Source organism: Limulus polyphemus, unplaced genomic scaffold (genome assembly GCF_000517525.1).
Source record: "Limulus polyphemus unplaced genomic scaffold, Limulus_polyphemus-2.1.2 Scaffold4330, whole genome shotgun sequence".
NCBI lineage: Eukaryota > Metazoa > Arthropoda > Merostomata > Xiphosura > Limulidae > Limulus > Limulus polyphemus.
Genome location: NW_013669940.1, coordinates 33724 through 48611, shown reverse-complemented (window position 1 = coordinate 48611; position 14888 = coordinate 33724). Strand labels below are relative to the sequence as shown.

Genomic DNA, 14888 nt, shown 5'->3' with positions numbered 1-14888 from the left:
AGCCTAAATCATGTGTTAGGGACATCTTATACTATAAAACTACAATACAGCCTAAATCATGTGTTAAAGACATCTTATGCTATATAATTACAATACAGTCTAAATCATCTGTTAGAGACATCTTATACTAGTAAAACTACAATACAGCCTAAATCATGTGTTAGATACATCGTATACTAGTATAACTACAATATAACCTAAATCATCTGTTAGAGACATCTTATACTAGTATAACTACAATACAGCCTAAATCGTCTTTCATAGACATTTCGCACTGTTATGACGTCTGATAAATGTTGGATGAATGCGATCAACGTTAGCTAATTGTCCAATACTTGGTAATATTCTGTAGACTTCAGTAAATGCTGCTACATGACCTGTAAACCTACAACGTATGACCGCTGTGACCAATGTATCAATATATACGATCACGGATATTGACAAGAACTTGTCTTATTTTAGGGACTGTTTTTGTTTTGTTTTCTGTTTACTTATCGAGACGTCCATAATATTAAACATGTTGCTTGAGGTACAGTGTGATTTAGAAGTCGCTCATTCATACAGAGTAGCAAAGAGTTTTTTTTTACTCTCTCAAAATGACCCTCAAAGTTTCGTATGTTCATGGTTAATCCTACTCTAGTGTATTCCACTAACAAGAATATGTAAACTATAAAGGATAGTCATTGTTAAGCAGAAAAACAGAACTATGTTTAAAATCCCGAAAACTTTAGGTTCAAAGGTAATAATTTTTTTATGTATGCTGGGTAATGTGAATTCTAATTGAAATAAATGGAATTGTTTTCTAATATAGTTAGGTGTAGCATCTGATGAGTCATGGGTTCGAATCAATAATGTGGAAGTGAGTTCATACCGTATTATCCTCGTTGGATTAGCGGTAAACTTAAGGATTCCCCGCCGTGGACAGAGCGCATATAGTCCATTGTGTGGCTTAGCTCTGGAACAAGTATTTTGCAGAAACCCATTGAATATTACAAATTAAGTTAAGGTTTATGACCTTAAGGTATGGATTCCTCATTTTGACACAATTTTAATTTGTGTAGTGGTAACCTGCACTTTTATTGTTTTCACAAGTGATCGTATACTAAATGATACGTTATGTACAAAATGAGTGTTCATTTGTTTCAGAATTTCGCGCTAACCTACGCAACGGCTATCTTTGCATAACCGTCTTTAGTTTTGAACTGACAGACTAGAGGGAAGTTTCTGGTCAACAGCACCATTCGCTGACTCTTGGATTATTTTTGTGTGATGGAAAAGCGGAATATGACCGTTACTCTCGTAGCGCACCCACAGCCCAACAGTGCAGAGAGCTCTTTTGCAAAAACGGGTGGTGAACCATGAATCCACGGATACACAGTCCGAGCATCCTAACCATTAGATCATGCCCGGCCTTATAAAAAGAAATTGAGTCATTACGTCATACTACTGGTGTTAAAATGATCCTGATAATTTCCCCTAACAATGATTTGCTGAATTATGCTGTGATACTACTGGAGTTAAAATAATCCAGATTATTTTCATCTTACGATAAAGATCTACCGAATCGTTCATGTCAGACGCTAGACAAATACAACATACAAAAAGCACCCTTAAGAGACACCGAAATGTTTACATAAGTGAGTGATATCTATTTCTAACACTGCTTACGTGTATCACATTATCAGCCTAGTACAACATCAACAGTTTCTTTCAATCCCCACAGTGATTGCTGGAATGAACGTTACTCTTGTATTGCAAAAAACCTTTCCTTATATAATTGATATTCACACTGTTTTGTGTTGCTTTTATATTAGAACTTTTCAAAAAGGTCAAGTTGCTGGACTTTTGTTTAGAATAACACATATATACATATATATAGATACTTGTAAACTTATCGATAGTGTGATATTCACACTGTTTTGTGTTGCTTTTATATTAGAACTTTTCAAAAAGGTCAAGCTGCTGGACTTTTGTTTAGAATAACACATATATACATATATATAGATACTTGTAAACTTATCCGATAGTGTCGAACATAAAAGTTATACTTTAAATGGGGGCGTGGGCCACATGATTTCACTATTTTGAGCCGTAGCACACGAACGATTCGTCCAATGTAAAGGTACTCGTGCAACGCGTGTCATTAAGCATCAATTTTGTCATTGTCGGCTTCACGTATTTTACTATCGATTTTCTCATCATTGAAACGGATGCAACACTCGAATTGCTCATCTGATTGGGAGTCCATCTACATAGATATGTTTATGGCTGTTGACTAAGTAATCATTATTATCTTAAAACAGCGAAACGACTTGATTAATATAATCAAGGTATTATTTCTTTTATTTTTAAAAGCTCTCGTGAATGAGTGTCAACCTTCTAATTTTCTCAAGGGAATTGGTACTTCATTGTTCTAAACACTCATGAGTGAATTGGATATTAAAGATCTCCTGGTCTCTTGTATCTTTACAAGTAAAGTGTCAATCCAATGAACGTCGATCGGTCTCTAAATATACTTTGAATTACTGTCCTTCAGTGACAAGATTGGTTAGTATATAGGGTGTCGTTTAGCCAGAATACTGTATATCTGAGTTACCAAGGTAACAGTCGCCACTGTTCTTCCTTCTTTAACTCCTGGCGCTTCACTAGCTCCATAATTAACGAAATATTTCACTTTTATCTATTCTAAACCACTGAAATACCAAAAATGCTTTCACGACACGCGAAATTTACCAACAAGATTCTTGAAAACTGCGAGCAAAACTAAATGGCGAGCGTTGTTTGAGCTATAAAACAGAATTCGGGTCAGTTTTCTTTTGAACAAAATCTTGACATCAGATATAATAACAACGTAGCAAGATATCTTTATGGTGAAGATAAACTGAACCAACTATTGCATTATGCTTGAAAATGAATTAATAAATTAAGTTAGATTATATAACTGTAGCGCTCCGATCGGTATCACTTTCAAACTTTATAACTAAACTCACCTTTATCTGAGAGTTAGTTAGTCAGTTCACACACTTCGTCACTGTTATGTATGTATGTATGTATATATATACACAACAAAGATACATAAATGTTAGGTAGGAAGGTGGCTAGACAGACAGAGATTAACTGCATATTGAAAACAATCAAACTAGAACTTTGAAACATTCTTTTTTTAAGAAGGGTAGCGAGACTGTTAAACGATATAAAGTAAAAGGAGACGTATTTCCTAGAAAACCTTTCACAAGAGAACGTTTAGGAAAGCAAAGGGGCTCGAAACCCCAACTCAGATTCGTAAAATTAGGGCTATAGATTTGGAAAAGAACCCTCGCCCCCTTCCTTCTCAAAAGCTGAATGTATCTCAAGGTTAAAAGATAATAAACAAAAACACAAGTTGCAAATCACATCTTGAAATCAACAGCTGTTTACATGAGAAAGATGGTTGAAGAAACCGCAACCATAGCAATTTCATTCAACGCGTATACCTGTTGCGCCCTCTGTTGTAGTTCTAATGAGATTTTATGTTTTTGGTACTTTTAAACATGAGCTTGGAAGCCGACATCCATGTACAACATGACCTGTTGAATGTTGTCAAGACGTGTAATTAGCCGACATCCATGTACAACATGACCCGTTGAATGTTGTCAAGACGTGTAATTAGCCGACATCCATGTACAACATGACCTGTTGAATGTTGTCAAGACGTGTAATTAGCCGACATCCATGTACAACATGACCTGTTGAATGTTGTCAAGACGTGTAATTAGCAGATATTCCATGTACAACATGACCTGTTGAATGTTGTCAAGACGTGTAATTAGCCGACATCCATGTACAACATGACCTGTTGAATGTTGTCAAGAAGTGTAATTAGCAGATATTCCATGTACAACATGACCTGTTTAATATTGTCAAGATGTGAAATTCATCTTGCTACGTAGCGTGAAAATGGTTCGTAACCATGGTGATCAACCTGAGGAGATCGACGATGGAGGAAGTTGTTCTAAGGACATTGTTCTTTTGAAATACGATTAACCGTCACTACTTTAGGATATTTCTCGAATTGGGCTATAAGATGACGTAGAATGTCAAATCCATTCTTACATTTCTATCTCTTACTGTATATAATTGTCTAACATATTGTTAGACAGCTATAATCAGTTAACTACATCATACACACTACTATATGATGTCAACAACTGCTTGATAGCTTCTCAGCCAGCTAATTGTTCTCACATTTATTGATATTGGTATTTTCAACCTGAACGGCACCTTGTGCGACACATAAGCGTATAATCTGAATTGGACTTTAAACATAAGACTGCCATGAAAACTGGCACTTATACATTACAGGAGGAATTTTAGATAAATACTAATTAAAATCGTGTTGTTCAACCATCTTACTATGATTGGCCAAAGTAGTGTATCCATCTATCTGTCAGTTCATCCATCTACCTCCACATTTATCTATCTGTATATCTATTTGTCTGTCTATCTGTTAAGACGTTTGTTGGAAATAAATGAAAACTCGTGTATAACGAACGACTCTCTCCAATATGCTTAGCACGATTGATTTCATTGAAAATTATAGTTGGCCATTCTGTTGAAGGAAAATGGAAATTTGTGGCACATGTACTTCAGGACCTAAACTAATTCGCTTTTATTAAAAACGATTTTTTAATTATTTTATAAAGAAAACAAGCAAAACTAATTATTACTGTTTTTGAATATTTTTGTAAGAAAACTCATTTTAGAAAGACGAGTGTTTTTAATTTATTATTGTTTCAGGTAAAAGCGTCAATTATTGGTGTAAAACACAATGAAACATTTTTATCCCATATCGTAGCCTCCCCAAGAACAATATTTTAAATAACTTCTTAAACAACACAACAACTTGATAATTAATGAAACGTGTGTGTGTGTGTGTTTATGTAATGTTTACCTACATATACAAGTTTTTGTTGCTTAATAACAGTTTTATTTATATCGAACTTGTAAAAGCTGGTTTGATTGTTTTCAGTAAACTTTAATCAAACGTTAACTAGTCATTAATTACACACGCACTTTCTTACGTATGTTCTCACAAATATAGACAGATAAATGGTAGATATAAAGGTCAATAAATGAATAAGCTAGAGGGCTAATGTAGGTGGAAAGATAGATAAATACATAGTGTTTAACTTCATTAACAACACAACGTGAAATTGTGAAAAAAAATGTTTGTTAGGCCTCATTGTAAGACGCCATAATAATAGAAAAAAGAAAACACTTCTACAGTACAATTAATTTTAGCTTGCATACAACTTGTTTTGTAAACATAAAAAAAAGATTCTCTGTAATGATTGGCTAAGTTTTTTAACTCTTTCATTTTTGTCTACAAATACAAAGTGATTGTTTGTTTTGTTTGTTTTTGGAATTTCGCGCAAAGCTACACGAGGGCTATCTGCGCTTGCCGTCCCTAATTTAGCAGTGTAAGACTAGAGGGAAGGCAGCTAGTCATCACCACCCACCGCCAACTCTTGGGCTACTCTTTTACCAACCTTCACCTATGGTCATACAAAATCCAGATTGTCCAGAAACTTGAAGTATACTCCATGAGGAACTTCACCTGTGGTCACACAAAATCCAGATTGCCCAGAAACTTGAAGAAGCAAATTTTGGAAGGCGTTGGTTTTTTGATGAATGTAGAGAAGATGACAATTTCATTAAATTTTTTAATAGATGAAGATTTTAAGTAAGATTTTAAGAAGTAGACCTTTTGTACTAAACTCCCATGTTTTTACTTCACCACAATATCATAAAACATGCTTTTTTTATTCAGCTTTGTTGCGTTACAAAAATAAATATGTCATATATAAATGACTCACTTTGTATTTCCTCATGGAGTATACTTCAAGTTTCTGGACAATCTGGATTTTGTGACCACAGGTGAAGGTCCTCATGGAGTATACTTCAAGTTTCTGGACAATCTGGATTTTGTGTGACCACAGATGAAGGTCCTCATGAAGTATACTTCAAGTTTCTGGACAATCTGGATTTTGTGTGACCACAGATGAAGGTCCTCATGGAGTATACCTCTGGCACCTGTTCTACAAACAACACTTTCTACTGAAAGACGACGGATCGACTTCTTCCAATTGATGCAGCTATTGCAGCAATGTTTTCTTCTGTTCTCACTGTGGGTTGTCTCATGTGACAAACACTTCCCTCTTGACGAAGTGTTTTAACTTAAAGAGGAAATGGTGTTACAATACGAAGCACTTCTGCGTCGAAATTCCCTTTTGAAAGCTCCCTGAGTTGCAACAACAGAGCCATATTTAAAGTAGAATTCCACAATTATAATTCGTGTTGGCACATAATGACGATTCAGCATTCAAATCTTCAAGGGCTCACCTGTAACGGACGAAATATAAAATGATTCAAATTTATAATTATGATTAGAATTATCAAATAACAATGTGTCAGATATAAATGGCCCGCCCTGTATAACGGACGTATGAAGCAACTGTTTTAATAGTAATCAATTCGTGAGTAGTGTTTGTTTTTTCTTGTAAATACAATTTATGTTTGTATTGTGATCTTTGCTGTCGCCAAAACACGTCAATTGAGAGAAAATAATGTACACTCTACAGTTTGAGTTGTTTATGTTATGATATCAATGAGATAACACGTAAAATGTTTAAATTAAGCTAGTGAAATTAATCTCGTGAAAAACAAAATTCTAAGATTAAAATTCTGGGTTTGATCCTTGCTGTGGGTACACTTCAAATAGCCCAGTTGTGCAGGTTTGGGCTAAAATATACAAATAAGTGACCACTAATAAACAACAGTTAAGGACGATTCGAATTTTGGTGCCTTATTTGAACTTTATATTATTTTAATTGACGTGCTTAGGAATATCTATACAATTACTGTAAGAACGTATTCATTTTTCTGATCACCCAGCACGTTCTAGGGCAACGAGGTCGTCGATCATAGATCTAGGTAACTACTAACTAACCTTTGACTCTCTAGTCTATGATTACACAAGAGTATATAAAAGTGAGAGGACATTAAAAGTAATTTAATGGATCAACTTATACACAGTGTTATAATTTTGATATTATTTTTTTTTATTTTAGATATTTTAGCCTTTACTGTTTCTTTTGATATTCGTGGTGGGCAGAGCTTTGTATAGCTTTGTGTTTAACAACAACCAAACCAAACGTTTTGCTTTGTTAATATTGACTTCTGATAAAAAAAAAACAATCTATCTACAACGATAATAAATATTAATAGATACCTATTAATTAGCATAGTTAATCGGATATATTGTTCAAACTGTATTACCCATTAAACACTGTTATAACAGCTGGGTTCCCATGCTGTTAGCGATGTTATATTTTTATTTCTTTCGTTCTTATCGTAGAACAATTTACTATGGGGAATTATATATCAATCTAGATAAATATCCTATATCCCTTCTGTTTCTGATATGAACAAACACATTCGTTTGATTGATGTTTCACCCATCAGTATCGACATGCATGGTTGATGTTTTGGTACATCAACCATCAGTATATCGACATACATGGTTGATGTTTTGGTACATCAACCATCAGTATATCGACATACATGGTTGATGTTTTGGTACATCAACCATCAGTATATCGACATACATGGTTGATGTTTCGGTACATCAACCATCAGTATATCGACATACATGGTTGATGTTTTGATACATCAACCATCAGTATATCGACATACATGGTTGATGTTTCGGTACATCAACCATCAGCATCGGTATTCGTTCTTTAACTCATCCCTTTAAACCTCGGATATTTTGTTTCCTGTATTATTGAGCTGTTTTCGTGTAAAATGTTAAAATAATCTATGTGAGTGGAAAAAGTTGTCATGCGTGGACCAAATAAAAATTTAAAAGTGTGCTTGACTATATATATACATATATATATACGTGTGTATGAATGCACAAAAGATGTCGTTTCCTGGATTATATTTTTCCCCTGAGTTCACATTTAAAATGTTAGAAATATTTTATTTGGATTGACAAAGTTTTGTTAGCTGACTAGATTCGTCTATTTTAAACATGACTTAATTGTTTGAATTCTAAAGTCGTTAAGGCTCAAGTTTGTTTGTCGAAAACATTCTGCCTTTGATGCGCTTTCCAAGTGAATCTGGATTTTTTTTTTTTTTACTATAGGTAAGTTTATAGCATTTTCGCAAATTCCGTCAGTTCGTAAAAGTTATAAATTAAAAAGAAATTTATCTTCATTTAAGAATACCGCCATTAAAATTACCCGAAAATAACCCCAGTTGCACTGAATGAATTCACTAAAGTGCCCCAAGGACACGTACTGGATTTGAAGTATTCAATCTACTTCATAACATGTAAATATATGGTTTTGCATTTCAGTGATTTAAATTTGAAAGAATTTAGTCTGACGTAACTTAACAATACGTATTTCAAAGAAATTTCTCTGACAAGAAAAGTTAATTTTTTCGAAGCTGACATATAGGAACTTCATCCTGTAAAGCAGTGACGAAGGTTGGGGGAGAAGTCTTAGGTAAACGTGTGCAAGGCTTAGTTGCCAAAATTCGTGATGCTAGTGAACTAGAAAATAGATAAAAACGCAAAAAAATAAAAATTATGAAATGCGCAAAAAATTTATACACATAAAAATATCCAGGTTTATAGTATTTTGAGCGGAGAGTTGTATTTTTGTGTAAAGATAATGTAATAATTGTTTTGTTTTTTTGTCACAACTTCTGAGCCCCTGCTTTATTTTGCAGCTTCTGGAGGTTTGACTGGGCAACAGATTATAAGAGAAAGGTATGTATATATTACATTAAGTTTAAAACAAAGATTAATTAGGCTCAGTTTAACGATTACAAACGATAATTCATATTGTGTAATATCTGCTTTATTCCTTAAAACTTGTCGATATTTTAATTATTTGCTAGAGAAAAATCAAGATAGCAATACATATATCAATTAAATTAAAATTTCTCTCATCCGGTTATTAAATGTGAAATATGATTTAAAATATGTATCACACAAATTCACCAGATAGGCGTATTTTGAGTTGAATTAATGAGTTAAAACTTTATTTCAATGAGAAAAAAAATTAATCAGTAATGTATGAAATAACGAAGAACTCTCAAGCACTAAAATTAAATCTTGTCTAAAGTTGGTATAATGAAATAAGGAAGTTTCGTAAAAGAGAATTGAATTAATCATTTTTTAAAAGGCTGTAACAAAATAAAAAGTGGAAGTTGTACATACGAAATTGTTTACTCTATTCTTTGATTAACATTAAACAAAAAACTAAATTCTTTGCCAGTAAGGAAGTTTAGGAAACCAAAACGTCAAACTCAATCTTTGTAATTGCGGTTAGATCTTTAAAAGAATCTTACATACTAATCAAAAATATGAAACACACGCTCTCCAATAATACCGAAAAGCCCCCAGTGGCACAGCGGTATGTCTGCGGACTTACAACGCTAGAATCCGGGCAGAGCACAGATAGCCCATTGTGTAGCTTTGTGCTTAATTACAAACAAACAATAATACCGAATAATTTACCCTCTTGCTTTAGAAGTAAAGGTATTTATGACATCAGCAGTCAATAATATAATTGTTCTATATGTTTATCTTAACAATATTTTTACAACATTGTTCAGTTTTTTTTTTGTTACTCAATCGTGGTTTACCAACATTATCCGTATTGTTTGTAATTTTTAATAAAAGTGTCTCTAGTAGACTGAAAGTGGCCTCGTGGTTAGCGTGCCCGGATTGTTAATCAAGAAATTCGCGACCAGTTACCGCCAAAACGAGCTCCGTACTTTGGGACTGTGAGTGCGCTTATAAGATTGATGGTTAAATCTCACTATTTGTTTAGATAAAAGTAGCCTATGAGCTGGCGGTGGGTAGTGTTGACTAGCTGCCTTCCCTCTAATCTAGCAATTCAAAATTAGGGACTACTATGGGAAGATGACCTTTGGGTTCTTTTGCGTCAGAATTCTGAAATAAACAAACAACGATCTCTGGAAAAGTAACTTTTTAACGACATAACGTTTCTGTTCTCTGTTCATTGTCATGAAATGAACGTTTTTTTTAAATAAACCTTTTTTGCAATTAATCATGATATTTTTACTGTTAATGATTATAAATCAATTATTATCTTTATTCGTCTTTCAATGTGATTTATTTTTATAGCCCTTTTCTCGGTCTGTTTCTGCAATCTTATAAAAAAATTCGTTTTCCTATTCAACTGATGTTTTATTTCTTTCATGCTCAAACTTGATATTTCGTAAACAAAAACTTTTAACACAAATAGTTACAGCTAAATGTTGTTTTTATTTACGTCACCTTTACCTAATTTGTCCATTAACGTTGTTAATTTTGTGTTATTCTTTACTGATTTGTTTCAATAAGAAACGTATATTCCACCTCAGGTTAATTTCTCTTTTATTATCTGACATTAAGTTATATTGTCCAGAAGTTAGAGTATTAATTTATTTTTTAATGTCCTTCGTCTCTATGCTTGGCCTGACATAGCCTGGTGGTTAAGACGCTCGACTCGCAATATACGGGATGCGCTCTCGAATCCCTGTCACCGAACATGCTCGCATACCTTTCAGCTGTGGGCAGACAGAGTATACAGCTTAATAATATAATGCACTGGTAACTTCGCGATTGCAAACAGGCTTACATTGGAGGTCAGTTAGCACCTGCATTCAATCTCCCACTGCAGTTCATTTAGCAACCGAATACAAGCTCATTGTTCTGGTCTCTTAACAACTGCATACAAACTCACGGTGCAGGTCAGTTAACAACTGCATTCGAGCTTATAGCGAAGAACCCTTAACAGCTACATACAGGTTTACAGTGTAGGTCACGTAGAAACCACACACAAACTTACAGTGTAGATCACTTAGCAACCACACACAGGCGAACAATGGAGATCACCTAGCAACTGCATAGAGGCTTACAGTGTAGGTCACGTAAAAACCACACACAAACTTACAGTGTAGATCACTTAGCAACCACACACAGGCGAACAATGGAGATCACCTAGCAACTGCGTACAGGCTTACAGTGTAGGTCACGTAGAAATCACACACAAACTTACAGTGTAGATCACTTAGCAACCACACACAGGCGAACAATGGAGATCACCTAGCAACTGCGTTGAGGCTTACAGTGTAGGTCTTTTAACAGCTGCACCATGGTTACAGCATAGATCACTTAACAATTGTATACATGCTCATGTGTTGGCCACCCAATTTAATATTAGAGTCATTACCGTTTATTTGATAAATTGATAAAGATTATAACTATTTAGAAATAATTTATATTTGTATTTATGGAATTTTAAAGTAACCTAAACTAATTTAGATATGTGAACTTAGTACTGTTATTGTTGGTTTACAGGAATATTAAATTGCAATTGTATAGTATTTTCACAATGTCTATACTAACATTGTTTACTATCTAAACAAACTTAGTATTGTTATTGTTGGTTTACATTAATATTAAAGTATAAATGTACAGTATTTTCACAATGTCTATACCAACATCGTTTACTATCAAACAAACTTAGTATTGTTATTGTTGGTTTACATTAATATTAAAGTATAAATGTACAGTATTTTCACAATGTCTATACCAACATCGTTTACTATCTAAACAAACTTAGTATTGTTATTGTTGGTTTACATTAATATTAAAGTATAAATGTACAGTATTTTCACAATGTATATACCAACATCGTTTACTATCAAACAAACTTAGTATTGTTATTGTTGGTTTACATTAATATTAAAGTATAAATGTACAGTATTTTCACAATGTCTATACCAACATTTTTACTTATTTCTAAATCTCTTTCTTATCCAGGTGGTTACACTCAGCTTTTCATCAGTCAAACAGGGATGGGCAAGGAACTCTTGATGATAAAGAAACGATTGCCTTAGTAAAGAAACTAAATAATCACATGAATTCTGTGTCCGTGAGACAAAAAATAATGGTATGTATTTCAGTATTCTCAATTTTTGGTAAAAACGTATTTTTTATAAGTTAAATATTCAGTAATAGTGAAATAATCTAATAATTATACTGTCAAACATTTTTTAAAAGTTGCTGCGAAGTTACTAGAAAGAATTAAAGAATACTGCCAGTTTAGTATTGCAAAACAAGCTATCGCTAAGACCTTGTTTATGTATGTATGCATATAATACATGTAAGTATTTGTATTTATATATGTAGCTTATTTAGATTCATCTGCATACTGAAGTTAGATTTGTACTGGCTTTTCACAAGTACGCTTATAATGTATAGCTTGTCCTATGACGATAGCATAGAGCGGAGATTATTTTATAACGTCGGAGTTACAACAAAGATTTTAGTGGTAATTAACGACGGGTTTTAAAATAAAAGTTGAAATACTATACAGAATTTTCTTTTGAGTCTTGGTTTTAAGGAGACTACTCAACCGAATATTTATTAATTATTGGACAGTTTTTACCTTCTTAATCAGTTATTTTGAAATACAGTGCTGAGTACGTTGTATTAAAACGCAAATCAGTAAGTTACTTTACAATTACAATTGATGTTAAGTCATAGTGTAACGGGTTGTATCAGAATTACATTTTAACGTGGCCTTACGTTATGTAGGTTAGTATCATGCCACCAAAAGTGATCGCTTTTGAAAAGGGTATGTAACTGTCCTTCCCGATGCAAAGTATTCATACGCTCAGGTCATAAACATTGTGCTCAGGTTGATTATTCACAATTTCTAAGAACAAATGAATATGGAGCAACTTGGAGGTCCAGGACTATTCGAAAGCGACCTACAACAAGGCATACCTCAGCCAAGGTAAGCAAAGTCTTCTAATAGGTGAAACTCCACGAACAGAGAGGTGAGTGGCAGAAGCTGCCACGTTTCCCAAATAACAGCACACAACATAATCAAGAAGGATCTGTGTCTGATGAAGTGAAACAAGTCAAGTATACAATATACATACTGCTTCCACGACAGATCTCTTCAACCAAAGCACACCTCAAGCAGCTGGAGAAGGAACGGGCATTCACACTATTCCATAAAAAGACATATTAGTCAAGTCGTCAAATGCAGTACCTACAAATTTCCGTGCATTTGAAATTGGCACTAGAAAAGCGTCTTTCTCGTGCACTAGATGGCTTATGGAAAGCGTGTAGGGAGTAGGGACGTGCTTTGGACACAATTTCCTTACGATAAAGTCTTTTCAGATGGAATTTACGATGCAGGGCTATAATCAAAATGCATGTTCGTCAGATAGAACATGATTGAACTTGACGATATCGGACTGTGGCGATGTGGCGGGACTCGGGAATCGTTTAAATATAAAGTAATCAATCTCTGTAGTAAAGATTTAACAAAAGTGATATATTGTTTAGTTTTATGTGTATGTTTTGGGGCATTTATCAGTCACACCATGCTTTTTGAGTAAGAGTGTCTTTAGCTTGATTAGAAGAGAAAGAAATAATTTTTTGTATTAAAGTAATGAATTGTTTTAATATACGATAATGTGACGTTCATAACAAAACATTATGGTGTTGTAATTACCATTGAAATTGGGAACTTAATATACAATTGTTGTTTTGCTGTGTTGCGTTTGTTCAGTTTAGTAAAGTCGTAATGGTATAATAAGATGGTGAGTACACTTCAGTCTAATATATTCATATCAAACATTTCTTCAGTTTATTAGGCTCGTGAAAGTATAATGATAAGTTGATTACATACAGCTAAGCCTTATACTAATAAGATAACATTTTGACCATAACTACAATATTAACGTGAGAAATAACGTTTAGATCAGTAGCTATATATTAGTGTATGCCCAGAGTTAATGACAGCAATTAACTCAGTTTTGACGTAATAAAGAAACAGCTGGCAATGTAATGTGTAACGACACAAAAGGTATAGGTGCTAGGCTTTTGAAATGTTTGTGTTTATAATCTAAGCTTACATGTTAACTGTTCCACTGCTGTGGGTACATATATATGTGCCCCCCTTTAGAGTGCCTATTGTCTTGCAAGTTTGGAATTTTTATACAATCTTGAAGAAAGGATATCCCTCCACCCTTGAACCTTTCCTAAGTTTACCAGTTTTAGATAAGTAATGAAATATTAAAAAAAGAGTTACTGCTCTTGTATATTGTGTATCTAAATATAGAACTGGTAGTAAAAGAGACTATGTGGTAGTCATAACGCCACAATTCCCTTGTAATTATTACCTAAGTACTCTTGAAAAGACTTACATAGCTCAAATAAAGACAGTGTTAATTTTTACAGGTTGTGGCAGTCAATGTTTTTATATAATATTAACCAAAATGATATCGTATATAAGTTAATAATGTCTTAGTTGTTAGTGTGCTTTAATGAAAAAATAGAATCACGGCGCATCGATTATGCAAAAATAAATCTTTCAACAACATTAATACGTCAATAACGTGTTACTGTTAGGTGATTACAAACCTCTCCCTCAGTCGTATTGCCAATTAGATACTTTATAAAAGAAATTCATTTATCAATGCTCCCCTAGTGTACCAACTGGTGGTTTTTAAACGCTGCATAATAGTTCTGAAAAAGGCGGCGTAATGCCAATTAGAGACTTTATAAAAGAAATTCATTTATCAATGCTCCCCTAGTGTACCAACTGGTGGTTTTTAAACGCTGCATAACAGTTCTGAAAAAGGCGGCGTATTGCCAATTAGATACTTTATAAAAGAAATTCATTTATCAATGCTCCCCTAGTGTACCAACTGGTGGTTTTTAAACGCTGCATAATAGTTCTGAAAAAGGCGGCGTATTGCCAATTAGATACTTTATAAAAGAAATTCATTTATCAATGCTCCCC

General features: G+C 33.7%; 1 protein-coding gene across 1 annotated transcript in view; it reads left to right on the top strand.

The window, feature by feature from the left end:
- Nucleotides 1-14888, top strand: part of LOC106470973 (inactive phospholipase C-like protein 2) — a gene marked incomplete at both ends in the record, with an annotated part of 65913 nt that overhangs the window by 17899 nt on the left and 33126 nt on the right. The window contains 2 exons of the mRNA XM_022399622.1: nt 8779-8818; nt 11888-12017. Coding sequence (XP_022255330.1) covers nt 8779-8818; nt 11888-12017 — 170 coding nt within the window. The remainder of the gene's footprint in view (nt 1-8778; nt 8819-11887; nt 12018-14888) is intronic.